At 66.1% G+C, this 17,750-nt stretch overlaps 1 protein-coding gene across 4 annotated transcripts in view; it reads left to right on the top strand.

Annotated features, from left to right (window-relative positions):
• Positions 1-15,943, top strand: part of SBNO2 (strawberry notch homolog 2) — a 46,807-nt gene extending 30,864 nt beyond the window's left edge. For 2 of the 4 annotated variants that reach the window (XM_032847115.1, XM_032847118.1), the window contains 28 exons: positions 14-175; positions 2,193-2,276; positions 2,513-2,609; positions 3,032-3,186; positions 3,296-3,429; positions 3,525-3,615; positions 3,697-3,840; positions 5,871-5,988; positions 6,072-6,177; positions 6,534-6,687; positions 7,598-7,774; positions 8,278-8,375; positions 9,088-9,170; positions 10,263-10,454; positions 10,697-10,866; positions 11,440-11,571; positions 12,103-12,238; positions 12,322-12,434; positions 12,542-12,613; positions 12,706-12,814; positions 13,026-13,100; positions 13,208-13,351; positions 14,214-14,308; positions 14,394-14,483; positions 14,596-14,724; positions 14,850-14,926; positions 15,083-15,273; positions 15,373-15,943. In XM_032847115.1, the coding sequence (XP_032703006.1) occupies positions 14-175; positions 2,193-2,276; positions 2,513-2,609; positions 3,032-3,186; positions 3,296-3,429; positions 3,525-3,615; positions 3,697-3,840; positions 5,871-5,988; positions 6,072-6,177; positions 6,534-6,687; positions 7,598-7,774; positions 8,278-8,375; positions 9,088-9,170; positions 10,263-10,454; positions 10,697-10,866; positions 11,440-11,571; positions 12,103-12,238; positions 12,322-12,434; positions 12,542-12,613; positions 12,706-12,814; positions 13,026-13,100; positions 13,208-13,351; positions 14,214-14,308; positions 14,394-14,483; positions 14,596-14,724; positions 14,850-14,926; positions 15,083-15,273; positions 15,373-15,854 (3,810 nt within the window). In that variant the 3' untranslated portion in view covers positions 15,855-15,943. Of the gene's footprint in view, positions 1-13; positions 176-2,192; positions 2,277-2,512; positions 2,610-3,031; positions 3,187-3,295; positions 3,430-3,524; positions 3,616-3,696; positions 3,841-5,870; positions 5,989-6,071; positions 6,178-6,533; positions 6,688-7,597; positions 7,775-8,277; positions 8,376-9,087; positions 9,171-10,262; positions 10,455-10,696; positions 10,867-11,439; positions 11,572-12,102; positions 12,239-12,321; positions 12,435-12,541; positions 12,614-12,705; positions 12,815-13,025; positions 13,101-13,204; positions 13,352-14,213; positions 14,309-14,393; positions 14,484-14,595; positions 14,725-14,849; positions 14,927-15,082; positions 15,274-15,372 lie in introns of all 4 variants that reach the window. The other 2 variants (XM_032847114.1, XM_032847117.1) reach the window with 2 other exon arrangements.
• The last annotated feature ends 1,807 nt before the right edge of the window (positions 15,944-17,750 follow it).

Raw genomic sequence — 17,750 nt, 5'->3', positions numbered from 1 at the left:
GCCTGTCTTCCAGGATTCCGCGTACCTCGATGACCTTTCCAACGCCTCCATCTTCTCTTCGTCCGTGGACTCCCTCTCAGACATCGCAGACACACCGGACTTCCTGCCGGCCGACAGCCTCAGCCAGGTGCCCACCATCTGGGACGTGAGCACCGGCCCCGCCGCTCACGAGAAGGTGAGCTCAGCCCGAGAGGCCTCTGTGCAGGCAGCTGGCCCGGGGCCCCATCCCAGGCTGGGGGCGGCACTGGGTTGCTCGAGACACCAGTGAGGTCGCTGGTCAGGGGTCCTGGCGGTTTCCGCACGTCTGAGAATGCAGGGGTGCGGCATGGGGGAGGGGAGCTCCTGCACTGGGCTCCTTACCCCTCCTTCTGCGAAGGGTCCTGTCACAGCCAGCCATCGCCCTCACCGGCTCCGGTGGCTCGGTCTCGACGCGTCACTCTGCTGGGCATACGGGGTTCACCGGGAGACCAGCCAGAGCCAGCTTCCAGCACCGGTTCTCCCTCTGGGGGTCCTGGGCGCTGTCCGGAGGCATTGTCGGGGGCGGGTGTTCCTGGCTTTGAGAAGGTGGGGGCCCAGGAGCCAGAGGGCTGTGTTGGCGCCTGTGAAGCTCGCGATGGGGGAGCGTGGGTGACATCCGGCCAGATGGGAGGGGTCCCCAGTGTGCCAGGCCCAGACTCCAGCTCATTCCCCGACTGGGCAGAGGCACATCGGGGAGGGAGGCGAGGCCCCGTCCGACTCCCCTCCAGGGTTCTCTGCTGGGAGAGAAGCCCCTAGCTCTTTGGAGCCGGAACCTGGTTCAAGGCTCTGACAGGAAGCACTGAGAATGTGGGTTGAGGGATCGTGCCTCTAAGGGGGAGCAGCGTCTTCCATCCCGAGCCCTGCCTGGTGGCCCACAGCAGCGGACACGATGCCTGCCCAGCCGCCTGGCACTTCCTCGGCCCCTCTGAGCCAGGGAACAGTAGATGGGTCGGCGAGGCCCGGAGCCCAGTGTGGGGCTGGCACAAGGGCAGGAAGAGCCCAGGGCAGCCTTGTGCGGTCCCTGTCCTCTACAGCTGTGATGGGAGGCCTGGGCCGCCTTCCTGCATCTGGGCTGAAGGTCCTCCGACCAGCCTCGCTCCTGGGTGCAGAGCGCGAGGCAGAGGCCGCCTGAAGTGGTCAGCAGGAGGACGGCTGCAACCCGGTGCTCACGGCCCACTGCTTGCCCGCCCAGCGGGCGTCCTGCCTCAGCCTTCCAGGAACCCGGGCCCTGGGGTTGTTTTTTTTTGGGGGGGGTGTTAATTGAATGTTTGTTTTTGTTAATTAAAAAAAGGTGGGGTGGGGAATAGAGTTTAGATTTCCTGCTCCTGGTTTTGCCTTCCGTCTCATTTTATTTTTCAAAAAAACTCTGGCGTGTCCTTAACCTTCGAAAACAGCGGGAGTCCTAGAAATCAAGTGGGTTATCACACACCCCACGTCTTGTCATCCCCCAAGACAGGAAGGGACCCTCGAGCTCTGTGTGTGTTCAGGAGTGAGCCCCTGGCGCTTACAGTCATGGGCTGGGCATGGTGGGGGTCCTGGAGGGGATGGGCTCTGGAAGGGACTCCTACATTTCTATTTGTTTCTCACGTTTGTGGTTTTACGATGACCACACTACTTTCATGATTTTTATTTTAAGGGAGGGTGTGTTTTAGAATTGTGGACCCTGCTGCGTCCACCCCGTGTGTCTGAGGACAGGTCTCCCCCAGCAGCCTCAGTGGGATCACTCCCTGAGGGCGGGCTGGTGGAGGGCTGGGTGTGACACGGTTCTCCAGGGTTCGGGTCTCCTGTCCTGGACCCTCTGGGCTCTGGATGCCACCTGAGTTCTGATGCCAGGGGTCCCTGTGTCCCCATGGCTGATGGGCTCCCCCCAGGCACCGCCTTTGTCCACGAGGTTCTTGGTCCCCTGGGACCATGCTCAGGTGGTCCATCTTCCCATGGCATTACTGTGGTCTCAGACACGGGACATGTCCTTACTTTGTTGATCTATATGATGGGGGCTGTGGCTTGTTGCTCAGAAGAGCCAGCTGCCAGGCAGCGGAAAGGAGGTAGCAGCTGGCCGTGGCTGAGGGGCGTGAGGGCAGTGTGAGAACCCGCTGGAGACCAGGCTGGGGACCCATGGGGGGCATTTCCTCCCCCGATCTTGCCTGCTGGCTCATGTCCACTCTCTGCTCTAGCTGTTCCTGCCCACTGGGCCATGGACAGGCCTTGAGGACCCCGTGTCCTCCCTTTCCAGCACCCCACTTCTTGTCAGCTACCAGGTAAGCTGGGCCCCCTCCCCAGTGCTGCCTCTCGTAGGGCCTGGGATGCTTGGGGGCACCTGTTTGGAAGCAGGGCCTCCCCATTGTATGGGTGGGGAAACAGGCCCGGGGGAGGCACCACACGGGGGGGTGGTGTGCCCCATTCACTGGGCTGGTTGCCCCCTGGGGGAGGGAGGGCTGTGCTGGGCAGGAGGGGCCCGTGCAGCTGGGACCACAGCTCTGGCGCTGACCTTCAGTCCCAGAGTCAGCCTGAGGAGGAAGACGAGGCAGAGGAGGATGAGGGGGAGGAGCTGGGCCACACAGAGACCTACGCCGACTACGTACCGTCCAAATGTGAGTGCGCCGCCAGCTGCCAGCCCCCAGCCGGGCCCTGCCAGGCCTGCACAGCCCCAGCGGGTTCCAGCCAGAGGCAGGGCCAGTGACGGGAGCTATCTGCAGGGGCTGGTTCCTGGGACTATCTGCAGGGGCACGGGCTGGCTTTGGCTGTGGGCTGGCCTTGGGGGCAGTTCTGTAAACCCCACTTGGCACAAAACCGGAGGTACCATAGAGGGTCCCGTGAGAAGTGAGTCCCACCTTCCTCCCTGAGCAGGGATCTGCCCCCCATTCTTTTGTGCAAAACACTGATGGGCCCCCTACCCCAGACCCTGGTCTGCCCCTCTGCCTTCTGGGAGCATCTCGCAGGCGGCCCTGGACCCTGGCAGCCCACCCTAGACCCTGGCCACACCCCTGATTTGCCCTTGGCCGTGCCTCTCCAGCCAAGATCGGGAAGCAGCATCCGGACCGCGTGGTGGAGACCAGCACCCTGTCCAGTGTCCCACCGCCAGACATCACCTACACCCTTGCCCTGCCTGCTTCCGACAGCGGGGCCCTGTCTGCCCTACAGCTAGAGGCCATCACCTATGCCTGCCAGGTGACCTCGGGTCTCCCGCCCCGCCGGCCCACGTTGTGTGTGGGGGGGCCCTCGAGGCCCCGGGGAGGGGCAGCCTGCCGGACCCTGACCGCCCTTCCTTGGTGCGCAGCAACACGAGGTCTTGCTCCCCAGCGGCCAGCGGGCCGGCTTCCTCATTGGCGATGGTGCAGGCGTGGGCAAGGGGCGCACGGTGGCTGGCATCATCCTGGAGAATTACCTGCGGGGCAGGAAAAAGTCCCTGTGGTGAGTGTGCTCCCCCCACCCCCCGTGGCCCACGCCCAGGTGAGCAGGCGAGGAGGGGAAGGGGCACCGTGGCACCCACCTGCCCGCACTCCTAGGTTCAGCGTCTCCAACGATCTCAAGTATGACGCGGAGCGGGACCTGCGGGACATCGACGCACCGGGCATCGCGGTGCACGCGCTGAGCAAGGTGGGTGGGGTCGCCCCCTCCTCGGGTGGGGCCCCGGAGCGCTAGCCCGGCAGTGCCCCCATGCCTGCCCCTTTCCTCCAGATCAAGTACGGGGACAACACTACCTCAGAGGGCGTCCTCTTCGCCACCTACTCTGCCCTCATCGGGGAGAGCCAGGCCGGTGGGCAGCACCGCACGCGCATCCGCCAGATCCTGGAGTGGTGCGGGGAGGCCTTCGATGGAGTCGTATCCTGCCTCTGCTATGGGCGCGGGGAGGTGCGGTAGGCGCGCTGGAGGGGGCTGCGCCTGGAGGGGGCTGCGCCTGGAGGGGCGGGGCCTGGAGGGGCGGGGCCTGGAGGGGCGGGGCCTGGAGGGGCGGGGCCTGGAGGGGCGGGGCCTGGAGGGGCGGGGTGGAAGGGAGCGTGGAGTCTGCTAGGGTTTGGGGCTGGAGGGGGCGGGGTCGGAGGACGGCCCTGGGGCGGGGGTCAAGGGAGGGGGGGGGGGGGGGGGGGGGCGGAGGGGGGCGGGGGGGGGGGGGGGACCGGAGCTCTGGAATCCCGGGACCTCACCCCGGAAACTGGAGGAGTTCCCGGCAGGAGGCTGGCGGTCATTGACCGCTGTTGTCCGCTGCGGTCTGGCCTGGCTTCCCGGCTCCGGCTAGCTTCACCCCCCACCGCAAGCGTGGGGGCGGGCCCCAAGGCCGGGAAGGTGCCCGCGGCTGTGGGGATGGGGCAGAGCGCGCCTCCTCCCCCTCTGCCTCCGCAGCTCCCCGTGCGTTCGTCGGGGCTCGTTCGTCGGGGCTCGTTGGGGGCGGACAGGCCAGGCTGGGGCAGCTAGAGGACAGCTGGGCTCCTGGGGCTTGGCAGGGGGCTCTGCTGACCTGTCTGTCCCTGTCGGTATGGGTACGGGCTCCAGGCCCTTCCCGACAGAAAGTGCAGGGACCGGAGAAGTCTGCAGCCTCCTGTCTGGAGCGTGGAGGAGTGTTTTGTCCCTCGGAATGTGTGGCAGCAGCTTGTGGAAGGTCGGGCCGCACGCAGGACTGTCTGGGGCCGCTGCATGTTAACTGCGAGCTGACTGCACTCGGGGGCCACAAATACTCTGCCAGCGGACCCCCTCAGTCTCCCCAGTGAGGTGCCCGGTTTCCTGGGGATTTCTGCACTGGGGTCCAGGAGAGTTCTCTGGGCCTCATGCAGCAGGGGACCCTGCTGCCTGGTGTGCACGGCTGTGTCGGCACTGCTGGTGCTGCTCTGGGGCAGGGCCTGGCCCTCGCTGAAGGGTTCTGGGGGCACCTTCCTGTCCTTGGTCCCCAGAGGTCGTCCCTTGGGTGCCTTGGCACGTGACTTTACTTCTCCCTGCCTGACCCCGGGCACGTGTGCTCCTCACCGCGTGTCCTGCCGCTCTGTCCCATCTCAGGGACATGGCGGTGGTCTCCAGCATCCCTGTTATAAACAGCCCGAGTGACCAGCCAGTGTGCCCCAACACACCCTCTCACTTTCCTCGGGCCCGTCCCCAGAGCGGGGTGGCTGGCCCCCAGGCCTCCCAGCACTCTTGGGAAGTCCCTCTCACTCCTGGTCCAGTCACAGGTCAGAAGAGGGACATCGGCCCTCTGTGTCTTTCTGGTTTGTGTGCAGAAGTTCGTAGGGTTACTGTGGCCAGACCCTTGCTGTCCTCCAGAGCAGGGCCCACCGGCTGGAAGAAGGGACCTGAGGCCACTTGCACGGCCTGGGCAGACGACGGCGTGTAGAGTGGTTGCACACTCGCACCTGTCCGAGGACCATGCACTTGGCTCCACAGTCCTGCTTCTCGGTCCCGTGTCCACACACCCCCTGTGCCCTTGACGCCGTAGGTACGCGTGTGTAGCCGCACCCCTTCCTGTAAGAACGCGTTTGTGACCCGCACCCTCGCCTGGAAACTGCTGCCCCTGCTCCTCTCCTCATTCTCTAGCCTGTTCACTTAGGGCCCTCCGTCTGTGGGGGGTGATGCAGAGAGCCAGCACCACCGCTCCCCAGCTCCCCTGGGGAACAGCTGCAGCCAGGAGGCCCGCCCCGCTCACTCAGAGACCCCGTTTCTCTGTGCTCGCTCGTGGCGCTCCTTAATGTCCTCACCCAGCCGGCGCCTGCCGGGTCTGTTGGTGGAGGCCTCCAGGGGCCTCCAGGCTGTTTCCTCCTCGCCCTGATGGCCTCCAGGCACCTTTCTGAGCCTCCCCTGGGGAATCAGACCAGGGCCTTTGGGGCTGCCTGCCTTCCAGAACAGTCCTTAACCCCTGCTTGTCCCAGATTGTGTTTGATGAGTGCCACAAAGCCAAGAACGCCAGCTCCACGAAGATGGGCAAGGCCGTCCTGGACCTGCAGAACAAGCTGCCCCAGGCCAGGGTGGTCTATGCCAGCGCCACAGGTGGGCACGGGGGAGGTGCGTCTGCTCCTGGAGCCTTTCTGGGGCTGCGTCCCAGGCCCTGACAGGCGGCTACCTTGCCCCAGGTGCCTCTGAGCCCCGGAACATGATCTACATGAGCCGCCTGGGCATCTGGGGTGATGGCACGCCCTTCCGAACCTTCGAGGAGTTTCTCCATGCCATCGAGAAGAGGTGGGTGCCCGTCCCTGCCCATGACAGGGGCTGCCAAGGACCTGCACGGGGCCTGCTGTCTGGCGAGCCGTCTCCACGTCCTGGCCTGCACGCATCTGGCAAGCCGAGGGATCTCGTTCTTTCCCTGCCTGTGCTTCCCATCACTCTGGGGGAAGGAACCCTGCCCTGCTTTTCCTGTACCCCCGGACCCCGTGGCTCAGGCCGGTCAGAGCGCAGAGCCTCTGTACGTGCTCCCTCCACTCTCTGTGCCCGCGGCCCTCACTCACCCTCGGCTCCTGCTGCTGCCCTCTCCCGGGGTCACTCTGCGGCTGGTCGGGACCCAGCGTAATCCGTCGGCCGGCTCTGCCTGTGCACAGGGGCGTGGGCGCCATGGAGATCGTGGCCATGGACATGAAGGTCAGCGGCAGGTACATCGCCCGGCAGCTCAGCTTCTCCGGTGTCACCTTCCGCGTTGAGGAGATCCCCTTGGCCCCGGCCTTTGAGCGCGTCTACAACCGCGCGGCCCTGCTGGTGAGCCAGGTGGCTGGGGGTCCCTGATGGTGCCATGAACACGATTGTGCGTTTCCCCTCGGAAGTATGCTCCCATCACTGTCAGCGTTTGTCCTCAAAGGCGCCACAGGCACTTTTCGGGTCACAAAAGGGAGGAGGCAGCCGGCCCGCCCATGTGGCCCCCAGCCTCGTGCTCATGCGGGAGCTCCTCTGTGGCCGGACTGACGCGGGCCTGTAACCAGGCCTCCAGCAGGCCTTCCCACCGCGGTAGGAGCTCGTCGTTCCTGGAGCCTGTGGCTGTCTCCAGCGTCCACGTCTCTGTGCCTGTGGCTGGGCCTCATTGCCATTGCCATTCTGGCATGTGGCTGGGCTCCCTTGTTCTGGCCAGCAGTTCCCCTACATGGGACGAGCCCTGAGCCTCAGCCCTGAGAGTTACACTTACAACTTAGTTCCAACCAAAGGCGAGCTGTCTCCCCGTGCCCCGGCGGTCATTCTCTGTACTGGGCCCGCCCCCTCGGGGTCGGAAGCTCCCCTGTTGTGAAGGCTACAGTTGTCCCCAGCTGTGGGCTCAGATCACTGGGGCAGCAGTGCCCTGGGTGAGCCGTCCCGCTCTGCAGTGTCCAGGGCCCCGGGGCTGCTGGCAGGTGGCAGTCACCGCAGACGTCCCCAGCCCTTTCTGAAAGCCCATCCAGGCCCCTGTGCTGCCCGAGTGGGTCTCCTTCCCCGTGGCCTCACCAGCCCCACACGTTTCGGTCCATTAACGTTTCTCCCCGTTGGGTTGACGCTGCCTCCGTGTCACTTAGCCACCCACGCCTGTACCCCCGGCCACGAATGCCAGCCAGTGGGGGCCGGGCGGCCTGAGGTGGGAGCCAGGGGCGGGAGCCCGGCAGCGGGCAGGCAGCGGCGAGCTCAGCCAGGTGTGTCATTGCAGTGGGCCGAGGCCCTGGGCGTGTTCCAGCAGGCGGCCGACTGGATCGGCCTGGAGTCTCGCAAGTCTCTGTGGGGTCAGTTCTGGTCGGCCCATCAGCGCTTCTTCAAGTATCTGTGCGTCGCTGCCAAGGTGTCCCGGCTGGTGGGGCTGGCCCGGGAGGAGCTGGCCCAGGACAAGGTGAGCCAGGAGCCGCAGCACCGGCCCTGTGGGGCTGCCCAGGCACTCTGCCCTGGTCCTCTCGAGAGCTTGGCGACTGTGCCTCGACCCCTGTGCCCTCATGAGGCTGGCTGAGCCTGTGAGGATGGGCTGTGGCACTGGCGATGTCGAGGCCTGGAAAGTTCTGGTCCTGCACAACCCCGCTGCCCTGAAGCAGGTGCCGTGGGTGGCCTTGCCTGTGTCTGTGTCCAGGCCGGCCTGGTGATTCCCTGGGAAGAACTGGGCGGGAGCCAGGGCAGAGAACGAGGGAGAGGGTCCAGGAGGGCTGAGGGCAGCTGTGCGCTGCTGTATGGAGTTTCCTAGGGCAGATCTTGGTGTTTTGGGGGCCTGGCCGCTGGCAGGATGGAAACGGTGGAAAGAGAGAAACAGGCCAGCTCTGGGTTTCTGACTGATGGGGGCTGGGTTTGGGAGCCTGGGGCTCCCAGAGCCCTGCTCACCCGGCTCCTCCCTCCCCACCCCCCAAGTGTGTGGTCATCGGGTTGCAGTCCACGGGCGAGGCTCGGACCCGGGAGGTGCTGGACGAGAAGGATGGGCAGCTCGACTGCTTTGTCTCCGCTGCTGAGTGAGTGGCGCTCACAGCCCAAAGGGCGGGTGGTACAGTCACTCTGGGGACGATCCCACCACCACCACGTGATAGCCCATGTGTTGTGACCTTAGCGGCGGGAGCCCAAGTGGGCATCTGCTCGGACACCAGCCCCAGCCCCAGCCCCCAGACACTGTGCTCCAGTTGTAAAACCAGAAAGATTAGCCACGGGTGACCCCAGGGCTCAGAGGTGCTGGCAGAGGGTCTGGGGTTTCAGTGCGAGGCTTCCAGGTGCCCATCCCCCACTGCGAGCCTGGTGCGGTTTCAGGAACTGTGCAGATGTTTGGGTCCCTGAAGCAGCAGTTCTCTCTTCCCGGGGCTCCTGGGTCCAGCATCCCTTGGAGGTGGTCGGCCTGTGCAGGCAGAGCCCTGAGCCCTTGATGGCTGGAAGGAAGGAGCCCTACGCGGGCCCCCGCCCCACACTCAGGCCTTCCCAGTAAAACTGTGCCCCTGCAGTCTGGGGCCCTCCACCCATCTCCCCGCCCCGCCCCCCCCCCCCCCCCCGCATCCCCCCACCCAGTAATCCACACAGCTGCCTCCCTGCCCCGGCCTGCCTTGTCTGAACCCCAGACACTGGGCGCCAATCCCCCAGAGCTAGCCCCAGCAAGGGCTTCTCAACGCTACTCCGACTCTCCCGTTGGACAATACACCCCTCTTTGTAGTGGGAATAAATTCTGCTTCTTGTTTTCAGGGGTGTCTTTCTGTCGCTAATTCAGAAGCACTTTCCTTCAACCAAAAGAAAGAGAGAGAGAGGAGCAGGCAATAAGAGAAAACGTAAGCCTCCCTGCCCCCCAGCCTCTGATACCGACCCACGCCCAGCTTGGCCTGTGGCCCTCCCAACCTGGCCCCTTCCGAGCAGCCGCCCTCTCGGCCACTTGCTGCACAGCCTGCCGGGCGCGGGGGTCGGGGGGTCTGACTTGTGACGCCCACCCCTTCTGTCCAGGGTAGGACAGACACAGGGACAGCTCAGTGTAGCTTCTGAGAGAGAGAGAGACGGATGGACGTGGGGGAGAGGGAGAGAGAGAGAGGAAAAGAGAGAGAGGGAGAGGGAGCCGGACGGGCAGCCACCTCCGGCCGCACCGCGTGGCAAGGACACACAGATCCCCGCAGGGTCCAGAAGCTCCGCACAGCTGCCAGGTTCGCAAGAGACGAGAAGCCAGGGCTGCAGGCTGGCGTGCTTAGCTCGTCCTCGGGCAGCACCTCGCGGTGGGCTCCAACACCACCCTCAGACGGCTTTGGGGTGGGGGGCGTTTAAGATGCTGGTACCCAGCCCTGTGCTCCCTCAGCGGAAACCAGCCCGGCAGCTACGCTGTGCCGGCCGTGTGGGCTACGACGGGGCTATGACAGGGAGGTTCTCCTTCCAGTGGAGGCTGGGCATCAGCTCCTCATGGGACATGAGGCTCAGAGAGGGCAAGCAGCTCACCTGAGGTCACAGAGCCAGACCAGGGGGCCCCAGCTCCCCTCACCTCCAGGACCGGCCTGTGGGGCACCCTGGACCATGGCAGTGCACAGAAGGGGCCTGGACTGCCATCCTCTTGGGCCCGGGCGACGTTTTCTGACCAGCTGGCCCAGGCTTGCCTTGTGAGGTCAGGCGTGTGGCCTCCTCAGGCCCCAGCTCAGGACAAGCTGAAGCGTCAGGAGAGCGGTTGGGGCATTAAAGCTGCCCCTTTATGCCCTGCCCGGGCCCACGGCAGGACCCCGGACAGCAGCCCAGAGCTGGCCAGATGAGAGCCTCAGGCCGCTCATGTCCCAGCGCCTGCGCCTGGCCCTGAGCAGCCCCCTTCCTGGTGTGCGGAATCGCGGGGAGCTGGGCCCCTCCAGAGAGGAGCAGGCTGGGCCTCGGCGAGCCTGGTTCTTGGTGTGCAGGGCGGCCGCGGGGCCGCGGGGCCAAGGTGCCCAGGCTGGCGTGCGAGGGGGCGGGCGTGATCCGCATCAGCGACGACAGCAGCACGGAGTCGGACGCCGGCCCGGACAGCGACTCCCACTCCTCCCCCGAGTCCGTGCTGGACGACGACGTGGTCATCTTGGACACTGTCGGGCTGCCAGCCGACGACCGCGGTGAGGCCCGCGGCCTGGCGTTTGCCACTTTCAGATCGGGGCGATGGGCTCGGAGAGCTGCCGGGGCTGTGCTGCTGGTCAGAGGCCGAGCGGGCTCATGCCAGCCGTTTGGGGGAACAGAGGGCGCTGGACCCCCGCCCCTCTTGTGCCCCACCCCCCTGGGGGCCCCTTCGTCCACCGCCGCGAGTGGGGCTATGGGCGGGGGGGCTGTCTGGTACCCCCCTGACCCTCCGGCCCCACAGGGCCCTTGTGCCCCCTGCAGCGGGACCCTCACGGCCCCGGCGTCCTGGAGCGCGTGGAGCAGCTGAAGCAGGACCTGCTGGCCAAGGTGCGGGCACTGGGCCGGGAGCTGCCCGTGAACACCCTGGATGAGCTCATCGACCAGCTCGGGGGCCCCGAGTGTGTGGCCGAGGTGAGCCCCACTTACACGCAGGCTCTGAGGCCCCTGGTGGTTACCCCACATCTGCACCCAGCGCAGTGAGGTGGGCTTGGGGCACGGGGCACCCGAGCTGCAGCATCCATCGTCCAGCCCACGAGGCTGGGGGTGCCAGTTGAGGACCCTTCTCGCTCGGCCACCGACGCCTGGCCCCTGCTCCCCAGCCCAGCTCTGTATGCCCTTCCCCACACACCCTTCTCTGTTCCTGGGCCTCTGGGGGCACTCTCAGGTCTGTCCCCCATGTCTCCTCCCTGTCCCTTCCACCTGCACAACTGTACCCTTTCCTGGGATGTCCTGGGGTGAAACCCAGGTCTGTTTTCGCCTCAGGCATCCGTTTTACAGAGGAGACTTAAGGTGGGGTGAAACGCCCATGTCTGCCCCGTGGGCGGCTAGGGCCTGGGGCGGTGGCTGCGTCTGGCCCAGGGTCCACAGCACCCCGCAGTACACACTGAGGAGATGCGGGGCACAGGTTGGGAGGCAGGGAAACGCAGGGACCAGCCCTTGCATGGCCCCACCGGCTGACTGCCATTCTCTCTCCCCCAACCCCAGATGACTGGCAGGAAGGGCCGCGTGGTATCCAGGCCTGACGGGACAGTGGCCTTTGAGTCTCGGGCAGAGCAAGGCCTCTCCATTGACCACGTGAACCTCAGGGAGAAGGAACGCTTCATGAGTGGGGAGAAGGTGGGGGCTGTGGAGATGGGGCCTCTGGGCCCAGGGAACGGTCTGTGTCCACAGGTGCTCCTAGGGTCCTCCTGGTGTCAGGGGGAACCTGTGAGGTCCTGGGGACCCCAGGAGCTGCAGGGTTCCTGAGGGGCCGACCCCAGGACCACAGAACCCTGCAGCCCCTGCTGGGTCCGTGTGTACTGTGCACACGTGTATGTGCGTGGCTGTGGGTGCGTGTGACTGTGCCTGAGCAGGGCCCCTATAGGTTTCCCTGGCTGTCCCAGCCTTCAGGCACTGTCACCTGTGCCGTCCCTGCCCCGTGGCTTCTCTGAGGCCCACCCTTAAAACCCTGTGTGGGAAAGCCGCTGTGGGCAGGGCAGGCTCCACTTGGTTCGGGGGCACCCAGGGGTGGCCCAGACCCCGCTCCCAGCCCACACGGGCTGCCCCACGGGCACACATGTCAGGCCTCTGTGTGGGTCGCCCTGAACAAGCCCTGGCGGGCCAGGCAGGGGGCACAGGGACAGACGTGTCCCATCCACATCCCGCCAGCTCGTGGCCATCATCTCCGAGGCCTCCAGCTCCGGCATCTCCCTCCAAGCCGACCGCCGCGTCCGGAACCAGCGGCGCCGGGTGCACATGACATTGGAGCTGCCGTGGAGCGCCGACCGTGCCATCCAGCAGTTCGGTGAGCTGTCCCCTGGCTCGGCCCGCCCCACCCGGCCACACGGCCCTGACCACTGGTCCCTGAGAGCCCTCCTCTGTCTTCAGGCCGGACCCACAGGTCCAACCAGGTCTCTGCGCCCGAGTACGTCTTCCTCATCTCGGAGCTGGCCGGGGAGCGCAGGTTTGCCTCCATCGTTGCCAAGCGGCTAGAGAGCCTGGTGAGCGGGCAGTGGGCTCCCCGAGGAAGGCCTGTAGCAGAACCCCAGGGCGGGGGCGGCGGGGGCGGCGCATGATGGTGCATGACGGCCTTCCCCGTCCCGGGCAGGGGGCTCTGACTCATGGGGACCGGCGCGCCACGGAGTCCCGTGACCTGAGCAAGTACAACTTCGAAAACAAGGTACCTGGGGAGGGTGGGGGACGGCAGAGGGGTCCCTTGCCCAGATCCAGCCTCCGAGCTAGGCCCTTCTGATCCCTCACTGTCCCACCCAGTACGGCACCCGGGCCCTCAGCTGCGTGCTCACCACCGTCCTGAGCCAGACTGAGAACAAGGTGCCGCTGCCTCAGGCCTACCCTGGAGGAGATGCCGCTTTTTTCCGGGGTGAGCTGCGGGAGAGCGAGGGTCTTGGGTCGGGGGCAGCTTGGCCCTGAGCTGTTTGGGGCACTGGGATTGGTAGACTAGATCTGTGCCCAAAGACTTCTCCCACCCTCACTTACCAAGGGGGCGCCAGGGGCAGGGAAGATCCAGGGCTGGCTGGGGAGGGCCCGGCCCGGGGCAGGGCAGCACACATTCTAGGTCCTGCGTTCCACAGACATGAAGCAGGGCCTGCTGTCCGTCGGCATTGGGGGGCGTGAGTCTAGGTCCGGCTGTCTGGATGTGGAGAAGGGTGAGTCCTGTGCGCAGGCCCCCCAGCGCCAGCGGGAAGACCCCCACCCCTCCCAGGCCAGGGCCCCTCCTGACGCGGCCTGAGCGCCCTCCCTGCCTGCCCACCAGATTGCTCCATCACCAAGTTCCTGAACCGCATTCTGGGGCTGGAGGTGCACAAGCAGAACGCGCTCTTCCAGTACTTCTCGGACACCTTCGACCGCCTCATCGAGACGGACAAGAAGGAGGGCAAATACGACATGGGCATCCTGGGTGAGGGCCACAGCAGGGACAGCGTCTCTCCCCGGCCAGGCAGAGCAGGGAATGGCCCCGGCAGTCCCTGGCACCCCCTAGCACCATGCCCCTGCCATCCCACGGAGAGACCGAGGCCGGCTGGGGCCGTTGCACTGGCAGCATGCCACCGGGGAGCCTTGGAGGAGCAAGACTGGAAGCGGCGTGGAGAGTCCAGGGAGAGGAGGCGCTGAGCGCTGTCCTGTACTTGGGGGGCCACAGGACCCCCTTCCCGGGTATCCTGCAAGGATTGGAGCGTTTTATTTAGATGCGAGGCATGTGTTGGCGTGCTTAGTGTGATGGTGGTAAGCCGGACACATGTGCTCTCATCACCCCCCTGGGCCAGGCCCTCACCGAGAACAACGGGCCCGTCTCTGACGTTCCCCATGGCCCTGGTGTTGAAAGCACACGCTCTTGGAACGTGAATGGCCGTGGCCGTGTGCCAATAAACTTTCGTAAACTCAGTGGCAGGTACAGTTTGCTGACTTTTACATCAGCTGTCCCCCAGCAGCCACGCAGAGCAGACTGTGGGGCCTGTAGTCCCACTGAGGGTGAGTGTCCAGTAGGACCCCAGGCCACCACTGGAGGGGCCACTTGCCGTCCAGGGTGCCACGTAGGGTCGGGCCCAGGCCGTCTGTACTGGGGGAACCTCTGCTGTGCTCTGGGGGCATCTCTGGGGTACCCCAGAACTTGGGACTGACAGCCCCAAAGCCCAGAGCCCGGAGCCTGCCCAGCCACACAGGGCCTCAGGCCATGCTGGGATCCTTGGGGCAGGGACCCCCCAGGGTGGGGGGGGCAGGCGGGAGGGTCTCAGCCCACTGTCCTTTCCACGCTCTCTCTGCAGACCTGGCTCCAGGCATCGACGAGATCTATGAGGAGAGCCAGCAGGTTTTCCTGGCCCCCGGACACCCACAGGACGGGCAGGTGGTCTTCTACAAGGTGAGGGCACCCAGAGCCGCCCAGCACTGGGAGTTCGGTCCCCGCCGTGGCTACTCCACCACTCTGAGCCCATCTGCTCTTGCAGATCAGCGTGGACCGTGGCCTCAAGTGGGACGAGGTTTATGCCAGGTCATTGGAGCTGACGGGCACCCATGATGGCTTCTACCTCTCGAAGGTGGGCGTCTGGGTGGCACACAGGTCCCCAGGGGCAGGACCCCAGCGGAGAGGGGGGGATGGGGCGGGGGGGGGGCGGGGCAGAGCGCGGCCTCACGCGCCCACCTGCCCAGGTTCGAGGCAAGCCGAGCTGCCTCCTGGCCGAGCAGAACCGCGGGAAGCACTTCACGGTGTACAAGCCCAACGTGGGTCGGCAGAGCCAGCTGGAGACGTACGACAGCCTGTGCCGGAAGTTCCGCAGGGTACGCGCGGGCTGAGGGGCTGGGGTGCGGGCCGGGGCACCCTTGCACTGGGGGGGCGCCCTGCACTGGGGGGGCACGCAGCCGGCCGGCACGTGCTCGGGGCTCACGAGGCCGCGGGTCCCCAGGTGACGGCAGAGGAGGCCAGGGAGCACTGGGAGAACAGCTACGCCTTCTCGCTGACGCACTGCAGCCACGCGGCGTGGTGAGGGCCAGGGCGGGACCGGGCCGGGCGCCCCCTCTACCAGGCAGCCATACGCTGAGGCGGGGGCGGTGGGGACGGGACCCCCAGGGCGGCGCGGGGAGGCGGGTGCGTGGCGGCGCTCCGGGTCTGAGCCCGCCCCCGCCCCCCGCGGCGCAGGAACCGCCCCTGCCGGCTGGTGCAGGAGGGCAAGGACTGCACGCAGGGCCTGCGGCTGCGCCACCACTACATGCTGTGCGGGGCCCTGCTGCGCGTATGGGGCCGCATCGCCGCCGTCATGGCCGACGTCACCAGCAGCAGCTACCTGCAGATAGTGCGCCTCAAGACCAAGGACAAGAAGAAGCAAGTCGGTGAGCGCGAGGGCACGCCGACGGGGGCGGGGGCGGGGGGGTGCCGTCTCGGGCGCGCTGACCCTCCTTCTCCCCCAAACCGCCCCCCCCCCGCCCCAGGCATCAAGATCCCCGAGGGCTGTGTGCGCCGCGTGCTGCAGGAGCTGCAGCTCATGGATGCGGACGTGAAGCGCAAGAAAGCGCGCGGCCGGGGCTTCCCCGCGCCGCTGCCCGCCCTGCGCCCGCTCGCGCTGCCCTGCGGCCCGGGCGAGGTCCTGGACCTCACCTACAGCCCGCCAGCACAGGCCTTCCCGCCGCCCTCACCCTTTGCCTTCCCGCCCCCGCCCCCGGACGCGGCGCCAGCCCCCGGGGGCCTGCCGCTGGGCGCCCCGGACACCGCAGCGGACCCCGCGGCCCTGGCGCACCAGGGCCGCGACATCAACTTCAAGGAGGTGTTGGAAGACATGCTGCGCTCCCTCAACGCCGGTCCGCCCACCGGTCCCTCGGGGCCGGGCGCAGGGGCCGCAGGGGCGCCTGTGGGGGCCGGGGGCCCCGAGCGGCAGAGCGTCATCCAGTTCGGCCCCCCCTTTCCAAACTCCTAGACCCGCTAGGCGACCGGCAGCCGGTGTCCGAGAGAAAGCTTGCTTCTCTGCAATATTCAACGGCGGCCACAGGGACTCCGTCTGGTCTCCCGCCCACGTGGGTGGTGCGCGGGCCGGGCTCCCCTGCTGACTGCCAGGAAGGAGGGGGGGGCTGCGGTGCCCCCCATCCGGTACTGGAGGTCTCCACAGCAGTGCCTTCCCTGCGGGCGGCTGGGCGGACCCCTCCCGATGCTGCCCGCCCTTCCAGGCTCTCCGAGGCAGTGCAGATCCCACTCAGGATGACTCGGGGTCTGGACTCGGAGTCTAGGCTCGGGCAGGGCCCAGGGGTGGGGGGCCCACCCTCCCTCTGCCTCTGTCCTCCCCCCGCCACCAGGCCTAGGCAGGGGCTCCCCAACCCACCTCACCCCACCCACCTTACAGGGCCTGGTCTGACCGGAACCCCTGGAATCCACAAAACTGGGTGGCCCCAAGAGCTGGAAACTCAGGAAACCCCAGGTGCTCAGGGCCCTGCCTTCTCTGGGGGGCTCCATGGGACAGGCCCCCCCTATTAATATATGCAATTCTTCCCCACTCTCTTTGCTCCCTAAATTATTGCCCGGCCACCTCTCCCAGGCCCCAGAATCTGCCGTGGAGCTGGCGGTGTGGACGGGCCCCTTGGTTTCTATGTGTATTTATAATGAATTCAAGTGTACATATGTAAAGAGATCTTTTTTAAATATATGTGCCTTTTCACTATTTCCCAGATTGTCTGCTTCTCCAGCCTGTAGAGACCGTGGCCCCGGCGGGGGTGGGGGGTTGGGGGAGGCTGCAGGTCTCTTCCAGGAGCATTTAGCAGATGCCAGTAATGACCCTGTTCAGGGGCAGTGGAGGTGGCTGTCGCCTGTGGAGGGCACCCAGGGTGGGTGAGACCAGCCCATTCCTCTCCCACACCCCTGTGAGGCCAGGGCCCAGCTGGAAGACAGGTCCCCACCCCAAGAGGCCATTGTCTACTGTCACTCTGTCACTAGCATGGCAGGCCAGCTACTTCCAGACTAGCTGTGCCAGGCTTATGGTGTCTTGGTTGGGACGCTGGTCGCCTCCTGTGTGCTAGAGACACAAACCCTACCGGGGACCCTCATGGTAGTGCTCTGAGACCAGATCCTCTGATCACTGGTGTCCACAGCTGTGGCCCCTGCTTTGGTTTTCTTCCCAGGCTTGTCTCAGGGGGGTTGGAGTACCCCGGAGCAGGAAGGCCCCAGAGCCGGGCCTTCCTGGAAGCCCCAGGAAGCACATGTGGGTGTGGCCCTGAAGTTCAAAGGACGGGTCTCTAGCCAGGACGGGTCTCCAGCCGGAATGTGGGCAAGCGGGCAGCCAGGAGAGCCCGGGGAAGCAGCTCAGGGTGGCGGGGGCTTCCCTCCACCTTGTTATTCCAGTACTCCAGCCGCTTCCTCTGCCACTGACCTGTACTGGAGGTAGTGGGAAAGGGGGTGGGGGCAGTCTCAGCCACGCTCCAGCCGTGCCATTCCCCCCAAACAGGGACAGGTATCCATCCGAAGAGCCCTCAGCCCCAAGCCATCCCCCACCCCTCCTGGGGCAGGAAGGCTGGAGACGATGCCCCCTCTGCCAGGGCCACATGAGGCCCTGAGGGCGGGCCTGGGTGCCCTGGCTGTGTCCAACAATGAGGCCACTGTGCCCGGCGTGGCTCTGCGCCCGGACCAGCTTGGCCTCATGCTCGGTTCCAGGTACCTGGCTTCCCAGTGGGCAGAGCCACAAGGCCCAGGCCCCACTGACCCTTCCCCCTCTAGGCCCTGGGAAGACTGGCCCCAAGCATGGCTCTAACAGCTGTTACCGAACAGGTTAACACCCTGGATCAGGAGGAACAGCCGTTAATTCCTATTACCTCCTGCCGGATCGGCT

This window comes from Lontra canadensis, unplaced genomic scaffold (genome assembly GCF_010015895.1).
Source record: "Lontra canadensis isolate GAN:19392208 unplaced genomic scaffold, GSC_riverotter_1.0 scaffold184, whole genome shotgun sequence".
NCBI lineage: Eukaryota > Metazoa > Chordata > Mammalia > Carnivora > Mustelidae > Lontra > Lontra canadensis.
The sequence above is the reverse complement of the archived record's forward strand: the minus strand, read 5'-3'. Positions and strand labels throughout refer to the sequence as shown.